The sequence below is a fragment of the Chlamydotis macqueenii genome, chromosome 6, assembly GCF_036417535.1.
Source record: "Chlamydotis macqueenii isolate bChlMac1 chromosome 6, bChlMac1.mat, whole genome shotgun sequence".
Classification (NCBI taxonomy): Eukaryota; Metazoa; Chordata; class Aves; order Otidiformes; family Otididae; genus Chlamydotis; species Chlamydotis macqueenii.
Genome location: NC_141561.1, coordinates 12443308 through 12465138, shown reverse-complemented (window position 1 = coordinate 12465138; position 21831 = coordinate 12443308). Strand labels below are relative to the sequence as shown.

The window sequence follows — 21831 nt, the reverse complement described above, 5'->3', positions numbered from 1 at the left end:
CTTGGAAGGAGAGAATGGCTGAATAGAAGGGTGATAGGGCACAAAGCAAATATCACTCGTAGAAGCTGTAGATTAAAAATCAGTTCACTCCTCTCCAAGGCCTACGGAAAGAAAATGACTTTACAAATTTTAGTCAAAGAACACTTGTCATTGAGATATCTTTGTGCCCCCATGTAATCACTCAGCAGGCCAAATCTCACACAAAGCAACCTCTGTGAGTATGTTTTCTGACACTGTGTCCATCCAAAGGGGTTAGACAAGCAGAATTAGCCAACGGACCAGTAATAAAGGCTTTCTATTAGTCTTGGCCTTTGCTGGAACAATGGTTTCATTTATAATCCCAGCATCAAGATGTCAGTTTGGAAAAGTCACAGCAGAACATTATTTCTAAGCTTTTGGCTGCTTTGAACACTGCTGTATTCATTTCCCTCCTGAATCCATATTTACAGGCTAAGTGTGTGTTCCCAACATGTGAGCTGCTGAAGAAAAATAACTAGGGTTACCACTGCTGCTAAACAGAGAAGGTCAGTCACAGAATTAGTCTGTATCAATAAAATTCGGCTTTATTGGTTATTCCCATGAGCTGCTTTCAAATTGTTAATTTTCATTAAGAAAACTTTAACAGTACAAGCCACATCACGCATGTATTACTGAAAGACAAAAAAGAGAGGACTAAACCTAAAAAGATTTGCAACATGATTTTTTTTATTCCAATGAGCCATTCTCTTCTATCACACAAAAGGCTGATAGGATCTTTCCAAAAGTCCAAAATTATTTCAAAACTGCCAATTAGAGAGCAGCAAGGGACCAAGGGGAAAAATTCAGTTCAAGAAGCTAAACAGGAGAGTAATAAAAATTATTCTAAGTGTAGGTATCAGTATGATAAATGAAATGTCAAAAAAAAAAAAATCAAATGCAATGAGATGTGAACTGTTCCCTTCCAAAAATCTTAGAAATCCTATTAGCCTGTAATCAGCCACAAATGAAAAAGCAAGTCCCTAAGCACAGCTGAAAACACTCTCAGTCTGTGCTGACTCCATAGAGACTTGCCCCAAAGCAAACCCTGGACTGTTTTGCTGTCTAGTATCCATTGCTTTAGAGACATATATACACACACACATTTATATTTTAATTATGAGTTTCCAGTTTGCTCCTACATTGCAGAAAGACATTTCCTCTACTAAAGATTTCACACACTGAGTTGTAAGGAACATAACTCTATCTTTCATGCTTTAGGAAGGCAGTTTCAATGACTGTCTCTACTACATTTTTCCTTCAGCTGCTTCAACACAGCCAAGGAAAAGGCAAAGATGATTTTGTCCCAGCCCCAGGCAACAGAACATCAAATATTTGCCTAGAAATGACTCGAGATCCTCAGCCCAAGGACACAGAAGGGACATGTGCTGCTTTGCTCATTGTTCTCGCTAAGGACTCCCATCCTGCTGTTTGGGCAACCCACACCACTGTCATCCATGAAGTGGGGCTGCCTCCCCCTCCAGAGCTGCCCTTGCCATCAAGCAGCCCCTCAGCAAGGGCAGCACCCAGTTAATTACGCCCACTCGCTTGGTAACTTTGGCCCTTCAGGAGGAAACTGGGCGGTTTCGAGAGAGAAGAATAAGAATGAGCAAAGCAACAGGGAGTGGGGAAAAAAAAAAGCCCCTGCTTTTAGTTACAGAGCCTTTCGGTCAGGCTTTCAGACCCTGACACCATGTAGATGCTATTGTTTGCAGCTGCATGAAGCCATTTCACTGGGCACCCAGCGAGCTGAGAGAGGTCATTGTAATTCTTCACAGGGAAGGCTGTTGTGAGCATCACCCTATTATGATACACATTTTCTCCGAATTTAATTTATAGGAAAACATGTGCTGCATAAATTCAGGAAATAATCTCCATATGTTCTGTGCTGCAGCCCTCAGCCACTCCACAGGCTGCAATATATCCCGGTTAGGCACTGACCACTTTGCTGGCACTATCATAATGTACGACATGTAGCTAGTGTGCTGCTCTTGGCTGAAAGCGGAGAGCTACAGATCCCTAACGGTGCACTCAATGAATCACAGGCCGGTCTCCTGCCGCCGCCACTGACCCCCAGCTGACAGGCCATCAGTAACTGAGCTGCAGAGCCGCCAGAAGGCGACGATGCTGGGTCCCAGCAAAAGCCTGGCACAGTGCTTGTTGGCAGGGAGCTATGGGCATCCCACTCTACGCTGTCTCTGCATGCTGCATCCTAGGTGTAATGAATTTGACGCTGTCCTGCACAACATCCTTGTCTCTGAACTGAAGAGACATGGATCTGACAGACGGACCACTTGCTGGATAAGGAATTGGCTGGATGGCCGCACTCAGAGAGTTGCGGGCAATAGCTCGATGTCCAAGTGGAGATCAGTGATGAGTGGTGTTCCTCAGGGGCTGGTATTGGGACCAGCCCTGTTTAACATCTTTGTCGGCGACATGGACAGTGGGATAGAGTGCACCCTTAGCACGTTCGCCAACAACACCAAGCTGTGTGGTGCTGTTCCCTCCCACACTGGAGGGAAGAGATGCCATCCAGTTGGAACTAGATGATCTTTAAGGTCCCTTTCAATCCAAATCATTCTATGATTCTATGAATTCCTATCTAGCCCAGGCTCTGTCGGGTTGTCAAAACGCACAGTCTGTAATTTAACAACCATCAAAGTCTGGGACTGCTCCCTGTCTGATGGTAGGCCCTCAAAACCATTTAAAATCTAAAAACAAAATAGCTATGCTGTCTGACTCCCTTCAGGATTCAGAGCCCACTCATCTGCCTCAACTCTGGTGAGAAACCTATTATATCAGCTGACAGCAATACACATAAGAGTGAGGAGGAAGGTATTTACTTACACACCATTTGCTCCATTTTTTTTTTCCCTTTTGTAAGCAGGAAAAGCGTTACAATGTGCATTACTACAAGAGAACAACATTTCTGGCAAATGCTTTAAGTGAATACTTCAAAATCCACCCTAATTTATATCCTTACAATATCTTTAGAATATATGTCCCTATTTATGCCATTAAATGATAAAACCACACCAGTAAACACACACCAAAAGACAAATAGATGTATGCATACTTGTACGCGCAGATCAAATACTTCAGAAATGTGATGTCATTCTTGGTAGATCAGGGACCATGGTGTGGAAAATGTAAAGATATCACAGCATTTCCCTGTGCTCAGAACACAAAATAAATTGAAATGTTTATGTATAAATACCACTTCGTATTATGATACCACCAAAAAGTCTAACACAGGCTGGGGGACCAAGTCACACAAGGCAGTATGTAAATACTGTGAAATAAGATACAAAGGAGGTTACATGCCATAATGAAATTCTGATGTTTCAGAGTCAATGGGACTTCTGCAACTAGCTCAGTGGGGCCAGATTTCATGGCATATATACAGTGAAAACCACACCTAGATCTCCTCAGTGGCAGGCTGGGAATGCCCCAAGAACTAAGGACACGGTGTGGTCTCCCCTCATAATTCCCACAGGTACGGGGAACCTGTAATCCCAGAAGACTACCTGAGCGTGCCAGGTTAACACTGGCTATATTAATGCTAATGACTTAGTTAATGAAATCCCACAAAATGGGATGCTTGTGAAAGTAAGACAGTGATGATACCACATGGTCCATGACCCCAGTTTCCCTCTGGCCGTGCACTAATCATAGTGCATTTGGTGAGGACTCAGGAGACTACCTCTTGAAAGATATCTAAGAGGTTGGATTTACTATGACAGGGCATTAGTATCAACAGTGATTCACTTTAATTCATTGCCTCGCAATAAATGTCTTATCTGAGGCATAAAGGCATACACTGAAAATGCTCAATTGAAAAACAATTCCATTTGTATCTCCTATTCAAGGCATTTTTTTTTCTCCGGTTCCTTATTCTCACTTACCAAGGACATTTGCATGAAAATAAGATCTTACTCATAAAAGCTCACCTGCTGCCTGCTGTTTGGGAGCTGTAAGCCTCCCTGTTGTTGGCTACTGCAATCATTTCTACAGCAGTGATCGGGGATAACACAAAGGATTAAGACTCTGCAAGCGTGGCACTATCCACAGCCCACTGAAGTCAACAGAAACTCATACCTGTCACCCAAAAAAGTTTTTACCGGGCCTTTGAAGCCTGGTGGTGCTGAGCCTTCACTAATAGCGTTTGCTGTAAAAAAGCTTCTGCTTCCAACTCGTTGCTCCTGCCCAAGATCTCCTCAAGAAAAGTCACAACCTCACAATGTGGGGACAAAGATCATAGCACCTTTTTATTTCCCTGTGCCCCAAGGGCCTAGTAGGAGACATGCACAGGGCATGAGGCTGTGTGAGTATCTCCACCTGCACTCACGTTCCTCAGAGGAACGGGGGAAAGGAATAGGGAAGGGAGGACAAAGGGGACCCAAAGGCAGCTGTAGGGAACCAGGAGGCACCTCAGAGGCATGGGCCCTCCATGTGTGGCTGAGGGGCTGGATCCTGTGCCTTCCCCCCTCTGGGCAAACTTCATCCCTCCTAAAATATGAATGGGGCAGTCAATGGATTGAAGCTGGAGTTGTCCCAGTGCAATCCCAGGGGTTCCCTGAAGGCATCTCCCCTTCGCACATTCCCAGTCAGGCCCTGTCTCATCTCCTAATCCCACCTCTGCTCCTCATCTCTGGTTGTGTGACATTGCTGCTGCAGCTACAGCTTCAGCTGCTTTGGAAAGCACTGCTCAGCATCCTGTAATAAAGTGTATCACCAGACAGGAGCTTTCTGCTCAGAAAAGCATAGGAGCTGCTCACCCACACACTGAAAACTAGGTATCACCAGTGACGTGATCTGCTTCTGTGTTTCTTTTTTTAAAAACAAAAAAAAAAAATTTTTTTTCTTCTTTCTCTTAAAGAGAGGGCTGGATTTGAGCAAAGACAGAATAATGACCATTGAGCACAATGACTTCCTAAACACAATGCCTGTTCCAAGGTGCATTGCAAAGTGGCAGCAGCAATCTCGTAATCTAAACAACACAAGGATTTGGGAATTTTTTTTGTAATAGCCTGAATGAACTCTTCTTTCAGAATCTTTATTAAAGCTTAAATGTCTGTTAAAAGTTTCTCATTCCCACTTTAATTTGGACTGGGTCTAGATAACTTAATCTTTTGGTCTTTTCCCCCGAGAGCTAAAAAGCTTTAGACTGCCTAATAAATGGATCAGCAAATCAGTAGAACCAGACCCAAGGCATTAGGCTTTGACAGACCAAAGGAAAGAATTACTTGAGCTTCTTTCCACTCTCACTACCAGACAGAAGACATGCAAACATGCCATTTTGTACCAAATCCACAAAACTGTCATCCAGAGCCTTCACACTGAAGGACTTTGCTCCTCTCATCTGCCAGGACATGCTTGCTCTCCCAGCTCTCATTCTCTCTTTATATTTACCTCTTTCTCACTCCTTCTTGATGACTGAAAACAAATAGTAATGGAGCGACGGGACATGATGGTCTGCAGAGACACAGCTTTAGACACAAAGACTAAGAAGCTCCCTTCCCAAACTGTGTTTGCTCACAAAACCCTGCCACTGCACCAAGAGAGGGTTCTGCTTTTTTACTGATGAGTTTGGAACCTGCAGTGAACATCACATTTGCCAGGGAGATACAATGACTGCCATTTTGCACCTAGTCCTTTAAACTCCCACGGGCATCACCAGTTAGTTCATTAGAGACAGAGAGACAGTGCTGTCAACTGGTGCAGTGCATGTGTAAGCCTGATCCTGCAAGGCACTGAGCAACGTACACCCACCTGTGCTTAGCATCTCAGGAGCATGGGTAGCACAGGAATTCACCTTGCTCTTGTTGGGGAAGATGATCTCAGAATTTCACACTGGTTTGTTGCACTCTGCAAGCAGTTAACTCTGAGAGAACAGCCCTTTGCAAGCAATAAGGAGGGTTTAGCTGTGTCTGTTAGTCACAAGCACGAGGTTGTGTTTGGCAGACAGACATTTCCTGACAAGGTTAGCTTACTGTCCCATTGCTATCAACCTGCAGAGGGGATGAACTAAACAAATAATCGTATTAGTTTCCAGCCAACCAAATCATAATTACTGACAACCTCAGTAGCCCATGTGAGGAAGAGTGAACTTCTGTCTTCCCTAAAGCCAGATGGCATGAAAGGAGAAGAATAAGAACCAAAAGGATGTTCGTGGCTTAAGAAAATAAGATTAGAAAGGAAAAAAGCACCAGACCTTCAAACAATCCCCCTAATTTTTGATACCTTTAAAAATTCAAACTGCAGAGATGAGTTAGTGATCTGTACAAATCCATTATCTTTCCCCACTGAGAAGAGAAGCCAAGTGGAACTGAGCTGCTTTAGTCAGACGCTGGTAAAGTAGCAGCTTCATTTCTTAGCTGGCGAATGCAGCATATTCTGTGCCAGATGCTACTGCCCTTTCCTCAAGACAAGTAGCCATGCACTTCATGAGCAATTAATGGGGCTATTTGTGGAGCGGGGCACTACTCGGGAAGTGGTGCTACAGCTTCAAGGTGCCACCGCTGCAAGGGCTACAGTTGAAGTTAATCTGGACAGACAAGGTTTGGTATTTTGGCATTTGATATTGGAGGCAGAGGCAGAGGAGCTGAAGTGTGCGTGTGTTGTGTGCGTGTGTAATTTATCACCCACACATGCTCAGCATCAGTGACTGCTGCTCTGCACATGATTTGTTTTGAATGCATAAATTAAAGCCATGGTGTAAAACAACCTCTAAAACTGAAGTCCTTTTATGAGCCAAACACATGTAACTTATTTGAAAGAAGCAGTTCACAGAGGATTTTCAGAGGCAGTTTCACCTCATTTTCCTTTCCACATCAGGGACCTGCTAGCTCCCACCTCCTGCCCTACCATTTTCAATATCTCTTTAATCGATTGTGGTTTATAGATTATGGCCTTGTACAATCTACACAGCAAGCTATTCCATTACTTACATTCTGACATCCCATTCCATCATCTTTTAGCAACAGTGACTTCTTTATTGGATAGGTGTTTATTTTTATTTTTAAAGTCGTGAAATAAAACAACATTGCATTTATTCAAATATGAAGATTAATGCCATCTCGATAAAAATTCCGATTAAATTTGGATTTATGTTTACATCAGTAAAGCGGGTTATTAAAAAAAATGAATAAGTGTTACTCCACAAACGCTATTAGAAACTCTTGTCACTGTGCCAAACAAAATTGACCTCTAATAAAAACAGAAGTACAGAGGGCCTCTGACTGCCCGTGATGGGATCAGTCATCCACAAGAAAACTCGGATACTATTAAAGTCCTAATGAAAGAAATAGCCAGAAGGAATTCCTGAATGCAGGGCATGTTTGTCTGGATTGTGAAGCACAACCAGTTCCTAGCCTCAGCAGGCTTTTGAGCCTTAAGAAAACATGCCCCCCAGGCCTGCCATATGGAAAGAGGCAGAGGGGACTAAAAATCCTTTTGGAAAGGCAGCTTGGGCAAATTGGTGCACTGAAGTGTTATTCCCTGTCTCTGCCCTGTGTCAGTCAGTGTCTGGAGGCGGCTGTCAGATTAAGATGTGCTCTGCTTCTGCGTTTCTTCTCTGTGGTTGCAGATCTGAGCCTTCTGCGTGAAAGACTACAGGCACTCCTGTAGTCTGGCGGCGTAGGTGGATGCAGGAAAAAGGGTGGTTTAGGCAAGAGGAAATCCACCGCTAGGGTCACAGATAGGTGCTTTATGTAGCCTCTGGAAGAGCTGATGATTTAAGGATGCAAATTATGCTCAGATGGGAATTTAGGAAAGAAAAGAAAACTGCAAAGGCAGAGAACTTAGAAAGAAATGTAAGTGATGATAAAGAAACCTGAAAACAATCTACAGTTGTCACCGAGGCTGCACAAAGTAATCCATATTCAAGCAGCTCCTTTGTGAAAGTTGGATTTCGTTAAGCTCTGGGTAATTATTTTCTGCTCAACAAGACGTAGATTCAACTAGACAGAGCCTTTGTAGATTAATGTGTGTTGGAAAAGGCAAGTAAATATTAGACCACCTACTACACCCAGAGGATCTAACACATTTCTTGCAGGGCTATTTTAACATCACAGAAAGAGCAAAACAGTCCTGCCAACATATTCTCCATTGTTTTTTCCCATGTAGGTAAAAAAATGCTATAAAACAATGCCCATTCTGCCTTTTAACAAGAGACAATATCACTTAAGTAAATGAATACTCTTGAAACGCAGCCCTACCCCTCTGCAGACTGGAGTGTTCTCATAGATCTACAGTTCTTTGCTACTTTGACATGTAAAAGACACCAGATAGTACAATATTATGTTTTTCTATGACCCATGCATATTTTATGTACTTATATGTACTTAAATTTTAAACTTAATCCAACATTAACAAATTTGCTGTGGCTCCAGATACTTCCTCCTCCCCACACAGGTAAAACAGCACATCTCGCAATAAAAAGTTAATGATGCATCTGTAGCAATATATTCGTTCTGTATTAACATTGGACACATTTGTGTTTTACACTGCAAATGCTGACTGGAGGCTTGAGATGTGAAGCAAACCAGCCATGGCAGCATTAAGGCTGTAGACTCTTTGCATCAGGAGCCATGTCGCTGAATATGACCATCGCCTAGAATACAAATCTTACGGCAGAATAACAGCAAATTGCAAGAACTGACAAATGCAATGGATATCTGCCCTGGGGCTTGCTGGTAGCTTTAGTTATTAATCTTGTTTGTATAACAATAGCATCAATGTCATCCTAATGTTACATATTCCAAGAAAACTACCTGCTTTCCTGTCAGTCGCCACTGTGTTGACACTAATTTCACATAGTCCACCTAGCAGGCATTAGGTGGTAATGACTTTTAGATGTCATTGATCTGAGTTGGCCTAAAGCCAGCCTGGTAGAGGGATCCATACGCTAAACAATTCCCGATCTTGCGAGCTAAGTCACACTGGCAGTACGCTTTAAAAATAAGGAGCAAACAAAAGTCCTTGGCACGTTCAACCTCCCCGCTTTTTCCTCCCTCCAAGCAAATCCAAAGCCCCCCAAAACAAATTGGCAACCTAGTCATGATAGTAAGGACACAAAAGCCAGTGAACCCTGAAATTAGCTGATTTTGTTTGGCTTTTTCAGAAGTGACCTTCATCTGTTTCAGCAGTTGTATAACCCCAGACGCTGGCTACTGCTAAATTCCCCTTCTGCCACAGTACCATTTACATACCTCTGAGCTAAAAGTGGGAGCCTAAAAGTGTACAGACAGCTTAAAATGAATGTAAAACTTGCCATTGGTTTGAGCATTTAATAGAAATGGGAAAAACTGTAATAACTCATCTGATTCAGAGCAGAGCCCCTGTCCGCTCTTTCATCCTCTCTCTCTCATTCAGTGATGCAAACACCAGCAATCTCAGCACAGGCTTGCTCCTCAAACTCAGCCTCTTGCTGGTTTCCCTTCTGGCACCACACTGCATTCCTCTCCTCACTGTTATTTGTGATTCTCTCATACTTAAATGCCATCTACAAAGTATGCTATTTTCTTGCTTCCATGCCATTAAAGATAATGTCGAATAAGATGAAACTGAAAACCAATCTCTCTGGCATCTTACTGGAAACATGCCCCTGCTCACTACCTTACCGCTTAGCCTTGCCTTCTTATTTTTCCAATTTCAGACACGCATGGCCACCTCCCTTTCCCAGAGCATTCAAATGAACTCCTGAAATCCAGGTTTCTTAGATCTGTACCATCCTCTCAAATCTTAAAGGTCCATGTCCTGCAAATAGTATAGAGGTGCTTAATTTTACATCTATAAGCAGCTACATCAAAGCAAATGGGAGTAATTGCCTGCTACAGCAGATGCAAATGTGTTTTCAGGATAGAGAAAATGGTATAATTTTGTACTTCTACTTAAAGAACACAGATTCATTTCATCTACCAAACTTCATTCTTTCCAAGAGCTTTAGTGATCATGGTTCTGTTTGATGTCTTCATTCTCTGTCAGTAAGAGTCTCGCTGTTTACTTAAATGCAACCAGAATGCCAAACCAGATGTTTAGTGATTTATTCTGATGTATTATTGGATACTGTGGATGACAAAAGATTGAGCTGAACACTCTCCTTTCTGCCTATGAAGTCTTCTAAAGCTTTTTGGCATTATTGGTGGTACAATAATTAGGTAATTCCCTTAATTTTAGAAAGGCCATATCAGCCAAAGCAGATGGAAATTGATGATTAAGCTTTATCACAACATTTTTGTAGGCTGTTACCTTTCCTTCTGCCTCTGTTTTTTAAAGGATGTTCAATGCGCTGCATATTTTTTAACGCTCTCAGGGAGAAGATTTTCAAAACAAAATCTGGGCCACATTTTCAGCAGCCTCAGCTCAGAAGAAGGGGCTGGATTTTTAAGGTCTTTGATGAAAAATCTGGCTATCAACATCACTTCAGCAATCTGCTGATGCTGAGCTCCATTGAACAAGTCTCTGCTTTGTTCCCTCCCGTACCTCTTCTATGATTTTCTCTCCTGCACTTTTTATCTAACAATAGTTACTTGTTTTCCTTCAAGGAAGTGTAGTCATACTGATGAAAAGGTTAGAGGATTTCTAACCCATATTAAATTCACTTTTTCCCCAGAACTGGGGGAATTTAGATCTCTTCCCAGACTGTATTATTCCTCCAATTAAGTTCCCCAACAGTTTCACTCCTGAAATCTGGTAATCCTGTAATTTCAGTTTTGCAATCCTAAATTTAAGTGCTTCATTCCTTTGTTACAGAGGATTTTGCACTGTATAAGGAGCAAAAATAAAGAAGAAGAAAACAATAACCACCAAAGCAATCCTCCATGTGATATCTCAACCCCCTTAAAGCGTAGTGTGGATGTGGTACCGGGAGTGTGCTTGGAGTTTCAGTTTTGTACTTTGGAGAAAGAGGGCAGAAAACTCTCTGCTTCTTTACTGCAGCTGCTGACCCTCTTCTTCCAAAAACTCCCTGGAGCCATTTCAGGAGTTACTCACCTATATGTACTTAGTTGTCTGATCACTGGTCCAGAGCTATTCAGAGGTGAATTGTGTTCCTCACATAACTCAAGTCAGCAAATAAGAGTACTTGTCAGCTGAGTCATTTCTGCTAGCTTTGCATTAAGCACCACAGCCACAGGGGATGTACAGCAGAATTTAGGCCAAGTAGGAGGGCAAAAGCTCAGCATCACTCAACAGCAAGCTCCCTGCAACCAGGTCAAAAAAGCAAGCAGAGTTCAAATGACTGTGTTGTAAATGCATGCAAGCCTTGGAAGCAGTTTATCTCCACTGGCATAAGGTTGACCTGAGGTGGCACTCACAACCTGATGGGATATCCAGACATGAGCACAGCACAACATGGAGAGGACAGGCAATCAAACTATTCTCAGAACCATACTACAGATCCTAAAATTGCAACCTGCACCATGCAAACCTCAAATCTTACACAGAAAACTGGAGAGAGGAAGAGGAAAGAATGACTATCAACACACAATCATAGAAAAGTTCGGGTTGGAAGAGACCTTCAAAGGTCATCCAGTCCAAGCCCCCTGCAAGGAGCAGGGACATCTCCAACCAGATCAGGTTGCTCAGAGCCCCGTCCAACCTGGCCTTGAATGTTTCCAGGGATGGGGCATCCACCACCTCTCTGGGCAACCTGTGCCAGTGTTCCACCACCCTCATCATAAAAACATGAAGTGCATTAAAATAAACTGCTCAGGATAGGGAGAGCAGAAAAGGTAAGTAGTCAAAAGACTCTCTGGTCTCATTCCTAAACACATTTACTTTTCCTTATTTGACTATGTAATAAAAAAATCGCTACAAAATCACTTCAAGGCTTGCCTCAGGGTTTCTGTTTGCTCAGAGGTCCACAGCCCTGATGTTGCAAAGTGTACATACAAAGAGATCACAAAGTGTTCCCTGCAACTATCAGCTTCATTTTCCTATCTGTTTGATTGCAATTCCTAAAATGAAGACTCTCATCCCACCCTTTGAAAAAAATTACTAAACTACCCCTACAGATAGGCCCCATCTGAAAATAATGGTCCAGATCTGAAGTCCTCATCTCTCTAAAATTCAGATTCAGGATTTTGTTCAGATACATTCTAGAGGTACGGTGGTGTCAGTGATAAAGCTGCAGTGCTGGCTCTCCAAATATCCCTCCCAAAGCTGGGGGGCAACTTGAGGTAAAAATTCAAGCTCATTTGAAAATTGCAGGGAGGTTACAAAGACTTCAAAGCCATGCAAAATCCAGCAGCAAGCACAGCCAAGCTACCACCCACCAAAGCAGCCTTCAAAACACGCTGCATGTTCAAAGGGCTTGTTGGTTTTGCTCGCATTGGACATCTTCCCAATAGTCTCCAGCGAGTGTGGGGAACAGCAGCACAACGGGAAAACACACGCGCAAGGCAAAGTCTCTGCAGCCAAGTCCAGTCTGTAAATTTGGGCAGCTGACATTACAGATGTCTTCCCGTTGCCCTGTTGCTAAGACTGGCTGTTCTGAAAAGACAGATTGAGACAGGTCAGTGGGCACACACAAAACACTACTCAGACACCTAGAAATATATTGGGTCAACGAACTACATCAAGACATGGGGCTGAGTTACTAGTCACCATTTAAAAGATTAAATTGGTGCTATGTCAATAAACAAACAGAAAAGGAGATGGCATAAATCCTTTTCCCTTTCCATCTCTTCCCTTCACTGCTGCTTTTTCTTCTGTCCCATTTCTGAGCCTCAGTACCAAGCCCCAAGGTTTTAAAACAGCAGCGCAGCAAGGACTGCGGGAGGGGATCAATATGTATTCTCTCAATATATGATCACCCGTTCCAGGGAGAAGGCAGGGGGAAGACAAGATCCCTAAGTCAGCAATCAAGAACCCACATCAGCCCTCAGGGTATAAAAGGCTGCAAAGTTTCCTGATAACATGAGGCACAGCCAAAGAAAACAAATAGTGTTGTGGTATTCCTGCCTGGGAGGCACAGATTCTCCATCACCTCCAAGCTTCCTGAGCCCCCATCGAAATTATTAGATTATAAAAACTGCTGAAACCAGAGCTTTTCAGGGAGGCCAGTCAAGAAGTCACAGCACGACAGAAAAGTAAGTGGGGGTGTTGTAGGGGCAGAAGTCCTTCTTCCCATGGTGCCTTACATTGGCATGTATTAAACATAGCCATAACAATAAGCAATAAATCACAGCCCAGGAGAAGTGCCAGGTGGAATGCACTGGAGGAAATTAAAACATCCTTCTCGATATAGTTCAGTATTGAAAGAAATACAAAGGAGGCCAAGTTGACTTATCACCTACACAGCCAGGATGCTAAGGGGAAAAAAGATTCCAACACTTGCAGCTGAAAAATTTGCAGTTGAATAAAAAAAAACACCTTAGCTTAAACATTAATAATAATATCACAAATATGCTTTTAAACAAATAAATAAATAATTGCCTTCCATGGTTTTCCTAAGTTTTCTTTTTTTTTCCTCCTTCTTTCAAATGCACAGTCCCTCCACCAGACACTGCTATGGGGCAAAGGATCCATTACAACGTTCACCAGTACACTACCTGGCCAGCACCCGAATTCAACAAATTCTGACCTCTCACATCGCCAAACCTATGCATCCACCACGCTGTCAGGAGATCCTATCTTGTGTACTTTGGCATAGCCCATAGCTTGAAGTGGTTAAAGGTTATTGCAGCAGGGGACTGTGCTGTGGCCCTCACGTCCCAAACAGAAGGTGCTCCTGTGAGGTCTTCCCTCCATCTGCCCTCCAGCCACCGCTGCTTCTTCCCTGCCTGTCCCTTTTTTACACAGTTGAGCAAACCTCCACCATTTGAGTTTTAATGGAAGTGTCATACAAAGTACTTACACAGGCTGAAACTGGGACATGATCTATAAATTACCGGAAAGCTGAACTCAAGATTAGGAAAAGAAAAAAAAAAAAAAGGAAGAACTCATTTTCCTTGAAACGGGATCATATATACGTATACACACATAAATATTCTCAAACGGAAACTCTCCAGGACAGCCTGAAGAGGACAGCTGTTATGTTCTACCTTTTTAAATCTCTGCTTTTAAGGGCTGAGGACAGGATGGCAGTTTCCAGCTGTGGTTCTCTTTCACTTTCCAAACACTCCTGTGTCAGCCTGTCTATATAAGTAACTAAACCTTTACACACTAAACACTTCTGTGTCAAACTTACAGTAATGACCAAGTTATATTTCCTGAAAGAGACAATTAAGAGGTTCAGCGAAAATAGAAAGAGCTGGCATTTTTATATTTAGACAGACATGAATTTAGTACAAGCTGATAGATAAACTCTACTTGTTGAAAATAAAATGATGGTGACATTTTCTATATCAGCTTTTTTTTTGGCAAGAGAACAGGGACATCTTGCAGTAGGCCATGAAAGAGGGAATCCGTTTAGATGTTGCTAACAAATTCCTTCCTCTTGTCTGGCACAGAGGACACCAGTTTCAGACAAAACTCTCATCAAGGAAAGCAAATGAGGAGAGGAGAAGGAAGAATGTTTTTAGGAGGTGTAAACAAGCAATTACCCACAGCAGACCCAGCTACACATAGGGAGATTATTTAAGCATACATCTCAATCAGTTGGTATCACAGCCTTTCACCTTCTTAAATGGAGGATATCATTTGGATGCAAAAACCTTCTACACACATTTCTGGGTGGAAAAGTGCTCTGGAGCCAGGCCTGACAATTAAAAAATGTCTTTTTCCTACTCCCTTTAAAAGATACGATCAAGGCACAGAATCTCTCCAGGTGTAAGAGATGTCACACATAGTTGAGATGAGTTATTGGGTTCCAGAAGCAGGAACAAGTTGCTGCACAGCCCAGCCCTGCCTCATCAGACATTTGAGAGGTGGTCACTTGGATGTGCCGGGATAGGCTGGCTACAACCCAAATTCAGAAACCTGCAGCCATACTGCAACAAGAACCATCAGCAAAATACACGGAGTTAATCAAAGCAATACTGAAATGTCAAATTAAAAAAAATAAAGAAGTAGTAAATATTGCAAGTCCTCCCATGGTAAATACACAATTAATCTCTGATTAGGATTAATATTTTTTTTTAAAAATATTGCTCATTCTTATTGCTCCTGTCACAAATGACTCTATCAGGAGATGCACTTCCAACAGTGTCTTTTGTCTTGCAGTGATGAAAAAAATCATTCTAAACCAAATTAGAGCGGAATACGTTTCCCTGGTGCTTTTCTTTTTAGGCTGAAGTGGAATACCAGAGCTGTAAATTTGCTTACCCTTCTGTTCTGTACATGGAGCATCTCTCCAGAGGAATTTTTAGCACTCCATTATTTAAGCCCACAAAGAGCGACCTGTCGCTGTGCAGGATTTGGAGACTCTTGATTGCTTCCCGTTGTCTGTCAGGGAGGATCTGCATTTCCTCTAAATAACAGCTCCTCAGGCTCCTGTTAGTGGTAGAAAGGGCCTTCAAGATGGTGCCATACTCTAATGGAACAAGAAACAAGGCGCAAGTAAATCGTGGAGGCATTGACTTCATTTCATACCTACCTAAAAAGTGAAATATTAATTTAAACCTAGTTCTGGTTCACTTCCTGCCCATGGTAGAGAGCTCCAGCTACATGGTTAGAAGCCTCAGCAGTTCTCAGACATTACAGAAATTGTCTGTGAATGCATTCTAATGAGAAACCAGAAGGATGTGAACCATCTGGAGAGTAAGCACCTGGAAAAATTTCCCAGTTGGAGCACTGAGGCAGAAAAAAGTCTCTTCCTGTTACCAGTGAGTTACACAGCAAAGTGACCTGAGATAGCAAGGATCATTTCTGGTGCCCTGAGTCTATATTTCTTTTGGTTTATGGAGCAGACTGTTGTGATTTGATGCTATGACAAATGACAACAGGTGTAGTGGCCCTGCTGGAAATATCAAGGGCCTCCATAATGACTGCATGGGTCACGGACCTAATTGATCCTCTTCCTGGAAGAAGCTGACCTGCCAGTTTGACAAGGGAATGTTATGGCATGAGCAGTGCATACACAGAAACATACATGTTTGTGTTCACAGCGCTCTAACCTAAACAATTTAAAGATCTGATAAACTGGGGGAAAGGGAGCAACCACATCATTTTTCATTAAAACCCCAAAAAGGTCTGGCAGCCCTGATTGTTCCTGAAGCTTAATCTTTCTACCCCAATAACTTCTGTATTGGTGCCAAAGCTCAGCAATTTACAGTGGTGGAGCTGGCAGCCGTGCAAAGCTTCTTTTTCACTCAGGAGGGCCTTAAGTGTGAAACAAGACCGAGGTCCAAGTTTGGGCTCAGTTTATCTCAGGGCTGGGTTTGCATTCAGGGCTGCCTCTGTCTCTATTGAAGCATTTGACTGGTTTAAGTGTTTCAGGTTCAGCAGAGCATACTCTTCATTCACTATTAACCAGGGCCAGAATGCAAACACAAGTAAGGAGGTAAGGTTATGGCAGTGGACCTTTCTACACAAATTATATGAGGCAGAAAGAATCCCAGCTTTCTCTCAGGTTTTGTAGCTTGGACTCCTCACTTAAAATATCAAGATACCAAAATGGCAGAATCATGCTGTATTTCCATTTAAGTATAATCTTCTCATCATAATCAACGTCCATGGAGGCTTCTGCAGTGGGAATGTTACTAGAACACATCCAAGATGATCACTTTTGAAGTAAGTGGCGGTAAAAGTTGGATAAATTATGACAGAGTCCTGGAAGGTGGTAACATCAGAATGAGGCAATGACTCTGCATTCAGATGTGAGATTAAACTAACACTTATGGAGGCAATCCATTTTATCCTAAAATCAAAGCTTCTGCAATAGAGGATAACAACATTATACCCATGAGGCTGGCCATATGCTCTGATTAATCAAACCATTTAATTTAACCTCTATCATTAGTACGAATATGGGCTAAGACAACCATTTATAACACTTTGTCCTTTAGCATCTTTCATTTATCCAAGATATCTGTGCTTTTTAGAAGAGGCAACGAGTCCTGCTAATTAGAGGATGGCAGTAGAAATCAAGAGACTTAAATCATACACTTAATTCTACCACTGGCTTGCTATGCCACCACAAAAAAGCACTTGCCTCAGCTTCCCCATCTGCATTACATTTCAGTGCATGCCAATTCCTGAAAGCACTGGGAGTCTTACACAAGTAGGCACACGGAAGTCCCAAGAAAGAAATAATTAAAACCTTGGACAAGCCTAGAAGTGATGTATTATTATTGCTTATTTAGAGATGAGTATGTCATAATGCAGAGAGGCAACTTACCTGCACAAAACCACAGAGCATTTCAGCAACCTTCGCTCTTCCCCACTGTTCTGTATTAGTCTGACTAGTTGAAACATGTTTTTATAAAAGGGAAAAAAATGCTATTGTTGTTTTTAAACACAATGTAGATTTATAGTCTGCTCGCTTAGGACTCTGCCTCAGGTCCTCTATCCTGCTTTTCATTTACTTAGGCAAACTAATTTCCATGTTGTTTTGTGACAAAATGATACTGAATGACAACTGTGTAATGATGTCACAACTGGGCTGCCACGTCTGTGAGCAAGTGGAAGAAACTTTCTTAAGCCCTGATGCTCTTACCTGTCCCAATATACATCACGTGGTAGAGAGTATCCTTCCCCTGAACAATATCAACCACCAGTTTGGAAAATCGAATGCTGTCCTGAGTCACGTATGGATCTACAGTCACCGGCTGCACGACATCGTTCATCAGGAACAAGCGCTGTGCATCCTGCAGGACTCTCTCCGTCAGGTTTTCATTCGGGCTGTCATCACTCAGCGTCCCACACTAAACATGGAAGATTGAACTTCAGCACCTGCATTTTCTCCCCACTCCAGCAGCCCAAGACCAAACCCTGAAATTCTTCTGGAAACCCATGTCCTGTTGATTTCCTGCGGAGGTAGGTCTGTGTGAGCGTCACAGGATCAGGCACTTAGCCTGATCTTAGGTCCTTAGCCTCTTTTTGGCCTGTAGCCCACTGTTTATAAATGTTTCTCCCAGCTGGTCCACTGACCACTGATGTGATGTTTCATTCCCTTGTGATACCCTGGAGCCAGCACATCAGAAAGGCAAGAGGCCTTAACAAACTGAGAAGGAAAAGAAAGAATTAAAGCTAGCTGTAGAAAGATGTAAAGCTAGCAGTGGAAAGAAAGTTTTTGGGGTAATCCTTGAAGCATTACAAATCATCTTCAGACTCTACCCGGCATCCCAGTCTGTACAATGCACGAAAACTGGAGGTTAAATGGGTTGGTTTTGCATCAAGGAACCCAGCTTACCACATTGCTTTTATCTTATGTGCTTCCTTTTGAACAGACCCCTCCAGCTTCATCTTCAGCAAGGTAGGTTAGCCACTAGCTCCCCCCTCCCCACATGCAGCTCTTCTATCCTCACAGCAAATGGCAGGTCAACTAATATCCATCCATCCTCCAGCACAAAGGGGTGCACTGAGATAGGACTCACTCCAGAATAGGGGTGAAGAAAGAGCTCACCTTCTGTCTTTAAACATCAGTGTAAGTCCTAACAGATGGATAACACATTTTAAGACCTGAGTTTCTATCTCACATTAATCTCTAGAATCCAGCATTTTCACAAGCTAGTGCAAGATTATACTCTCCATGCAGTTTTGTGGTCCATGTCAGTAGCCAGGGCTGGATCTTCACTCTTCCCCACAGTGCCATGCATGGTAGGCAGAAGATTTATTACTCCAAAAGACAGCTGAGTGACAGACTATTTATCCTACCCAAGGTGAAGGGAGTCAATAGTACAACTAGAATTCCTGCCAACTCCCATATTCAGTCCATGAACAACTTTGCTTCTTACTAATCATAGAATCATGGAATAGTTGGGGTTGGAAGAGATCTTTAAAGGCCATCTAGTCCACCCCCCCCTGCAAGGAGCAGGGACATCTCCAACCAGATCCGGTTGCTCAGAGTCCCATCCAACCTGACTTTCTATGTTTCCAGGGATGGGGCATCTCCGGGCAACCTTTTCCAGTGTTTCATCACCCTCATCATAAAAAATTTCTTCCTTACATCTAGTCTAAATCTACCCTCTTTTAGATTAAAACCATTACCTCTTGTCCTAATGCAATAGGCCCTACTAAAAAAATCTGTCTCTATCTTTCTTATAGACTCCCTTAAAGTACTGGAAGGCCGCTATAAGGTCTCCCCGGAGCCTTCTCCTCTCCAGACTGAACAGCCCCAACTCTCTCAGCCTACGTTCATAGGAGAGGTGCTCCAGCCCTCTGATCATCTTTGTGGCCCTCCTCTGGACTCGCTCCAACAGGTCCACGTCCTTCTTATGCTGGGAGCTCCAGAGCTGGACACAGTACTCCAGGTGGGGTCTCACAAGAGCAGAGTAGAGGGGCAGAATCATCTCTCTCAACCTGCTGGCCATGCTTCTTTTGATGCAGCCCAGGATACAGCTGACTTTCTGAACTGCAAGTGCACATTGTCAGCTCATGTCCAGCTTTTCATCCACCAGTAGCCCCAAGTCCTTCTCCTCAGGGCTGCTCTCAATCCCTTCATCCCCCAGCCTGTACTGATGCAAGGGTTGCCCCGACCCATGTGCAGGACCTTGCATTTGGCCTTGTTGAACCTCATGAGGTTCACATGGGCCCACTTCTGAAGCTTGTCCAGGTCCCTCTCGATGGCATTCTGTCCCTCAGGCACGCTGATCACACAACTCAGTTTGCTGTTGTCAGCAGACTTGCTGAGAGTGTACTCGATCCCACTATGTCAACTGTACTGGTCCCAGTATGGACCCCTGAGGGTCACTTGTCACTGATCTCCATCTGGACATTGAGTCATTGACCACTCCCCTCTGGGTGCGACCATCCAACCAATTCCTCATCCACCAAACAGTCCATCCATCAAATCCATATCTCTCCAATTTAGAGGGAAGGATGTTGCGGAGAACCGTGTCAAAGGCGTTACAGAAGTCTGCACAGATGACATCATTAAGCAATGCTCACATCTAAGTAATTTCACTAGGAAAAAACCCACAGATTTCTTTTTCTTCATTTTGGGTCCATATGTTTGGCTTTCCTTGGAAGAGAACTTAATACACTGTGAATTAGGATGTCGATTTACAGCGCTCCAGCTACAGTGTACAAATTTCCCATGTGCATACTCTCACTATGCATCAAAGCAACTCTTTGCAATGTGTCTGCCTTTCTGAGGTGCACCATGCAGAGCTTCTCTTACAACATGCTAAAATGAGTTGACAGGAATTTAGCTCACATTTACCCAATGAATACGGGTCCTAACAGCTGGTCTACTAAGCCCTACAATATTTTGGAGCTTGTGCGAACAAAGTGAACTGGGTGATACTAATTCCCACCACCTATGAACATCGCTACTCTTCTATTAACTTTAGCATCTTCCTGAGTAGTCAGACTAAGGAAACATCAGTGTTTTTTTCATGTGTCCTTAGGTGGGTTTTAATGTTTTTTTCTATTGCAGCGGTCTTTTTAATTTCATGACTGCCTCATCGCAAATTCTAAGGAGTTTTTAGATTTCTCTCTCCTGCTATCTTCTATACTCTTGGTTTATACTACCATCTTGCTTTGGATGCTTTTCTCCCCACTCACTTTCCTTTCTAGAGCATTACTGAAGGAGGAGTCCCAGTGGCAGGAATGTCATTGTTGATTTTGTTTTCTGTTCTCATCAAGTCACAGATAATCCTTTTGGTCTATTGGCAGCCCACGTGCTGACACAGCATCCCTCTGATTTGGTTTTATTTTGTTTTGTTCTAATTTCCTGATTATCTGCATTGCCTTGATCCCCTATATCCTTCAGTATTTCACCTTCCTCTCTGCAAGAAAAAAAAAATCTGGCATCCTTCCCTCATCTTCCTTTGTGAACACTGAGGCAAAAAAAAATTATTTTTTTTTGCAATATCTGCCTTTTCTATCACTAAATTACCCTTGTCATCTCCTAACGGCCCTTCACTGACCTCTTGTTCCTCCTGTACTTGAAAAACATCTTAATCTCTTCTTGCAATCTTCCTTTTGTCCGCCACATACCTCCTTTTCCTTTCCTTATTTTCCTGACTCTTTTCTTTCATCTTGCTGCTGCAATCTTTGCACTCCACATTTTATCTGATACGTTTCACTACATGGAAATGCTTTCCAAAGTCCTTTTCTATTCCTCCTGGGTTAGCCCAGGAAGGGATAGAAAGTCCTTGATTCTCAGTTAACCTTAATATTCCATTTACACTAAAAAAAAAAAAATAAATCCTTGGCACGGCTGGACCTTCAGCAAAGATGTTTTTAATTGGTTTTGAGTGCATCAAGCCAAGGGGGTGATCAAGAGCCCAATCCTGTCCCACCTTGTACAGGCAGAAGCCCTTACTCAGATGCCATGAGGGAATTCAGGGGGAGAAATCAGGTTCCTCAGCAGGAACACAAGCACATCTCTCTGCAGCATGAACCTGCCTCCCCTCTGCTCTCGCTGTGATTTCAGGCAACTGCAGAGTCTTTTTTGGAAGGTCCTTGACATCACCAGCTTGAAGGCAGATTTCATTTGCAGGCAGCGTCAGCACCTTTGCCATAATAAAGGAGAGCCAGATTCACACAATTGGGCTGAAAGGATTCACTGTGGGGAAGCAAGGACAGGAAGACAAGTCCATTCTCCCCCTAGGATTCCCCAGGTGGGAAGGGACTGAGCTGTAAAATGGACTCATGCTTCAGAAGACTCAGGTTTGCTGGGGCTGTCGCAACATTCTCTGGCTGAATCTGGCCATAAAGCAGCTGAAGTTGTTCTATAATTTTCAAATTGGCTTTAACTCACAA

The 21831-nt window shown here is 43.0% G+C and overlaps 1 protein-coding gene across 1 annotated transcript in view; it reads right to left on the bottom strand.

Moving 5' to 3' along the window:
* Nucleotides 1-21831, bottom strand: part of SEMA5B (semaphorin 5B) — a 200455-nt gene that overhangs the window by 44881 nt on the left and 133743 nt on the right. Inside the window, exons 11-12 of the mRNA XM_086750938.1 lie at nucleotides 17618-17825; nucleotides 15286-15493 (exon numbers count right to left, since the gene is read on the bottom strand). Of these exons, the coding sequence (XP_086607064.1) occupies nucleotides 15286-15493; nucleotides 17618-17825 (416 nt within the window). The remainder of the gene's footprint in view (nucleotides 1-15285; nucleotides 15494-17617; nucleotides 17826-21831) is intronic.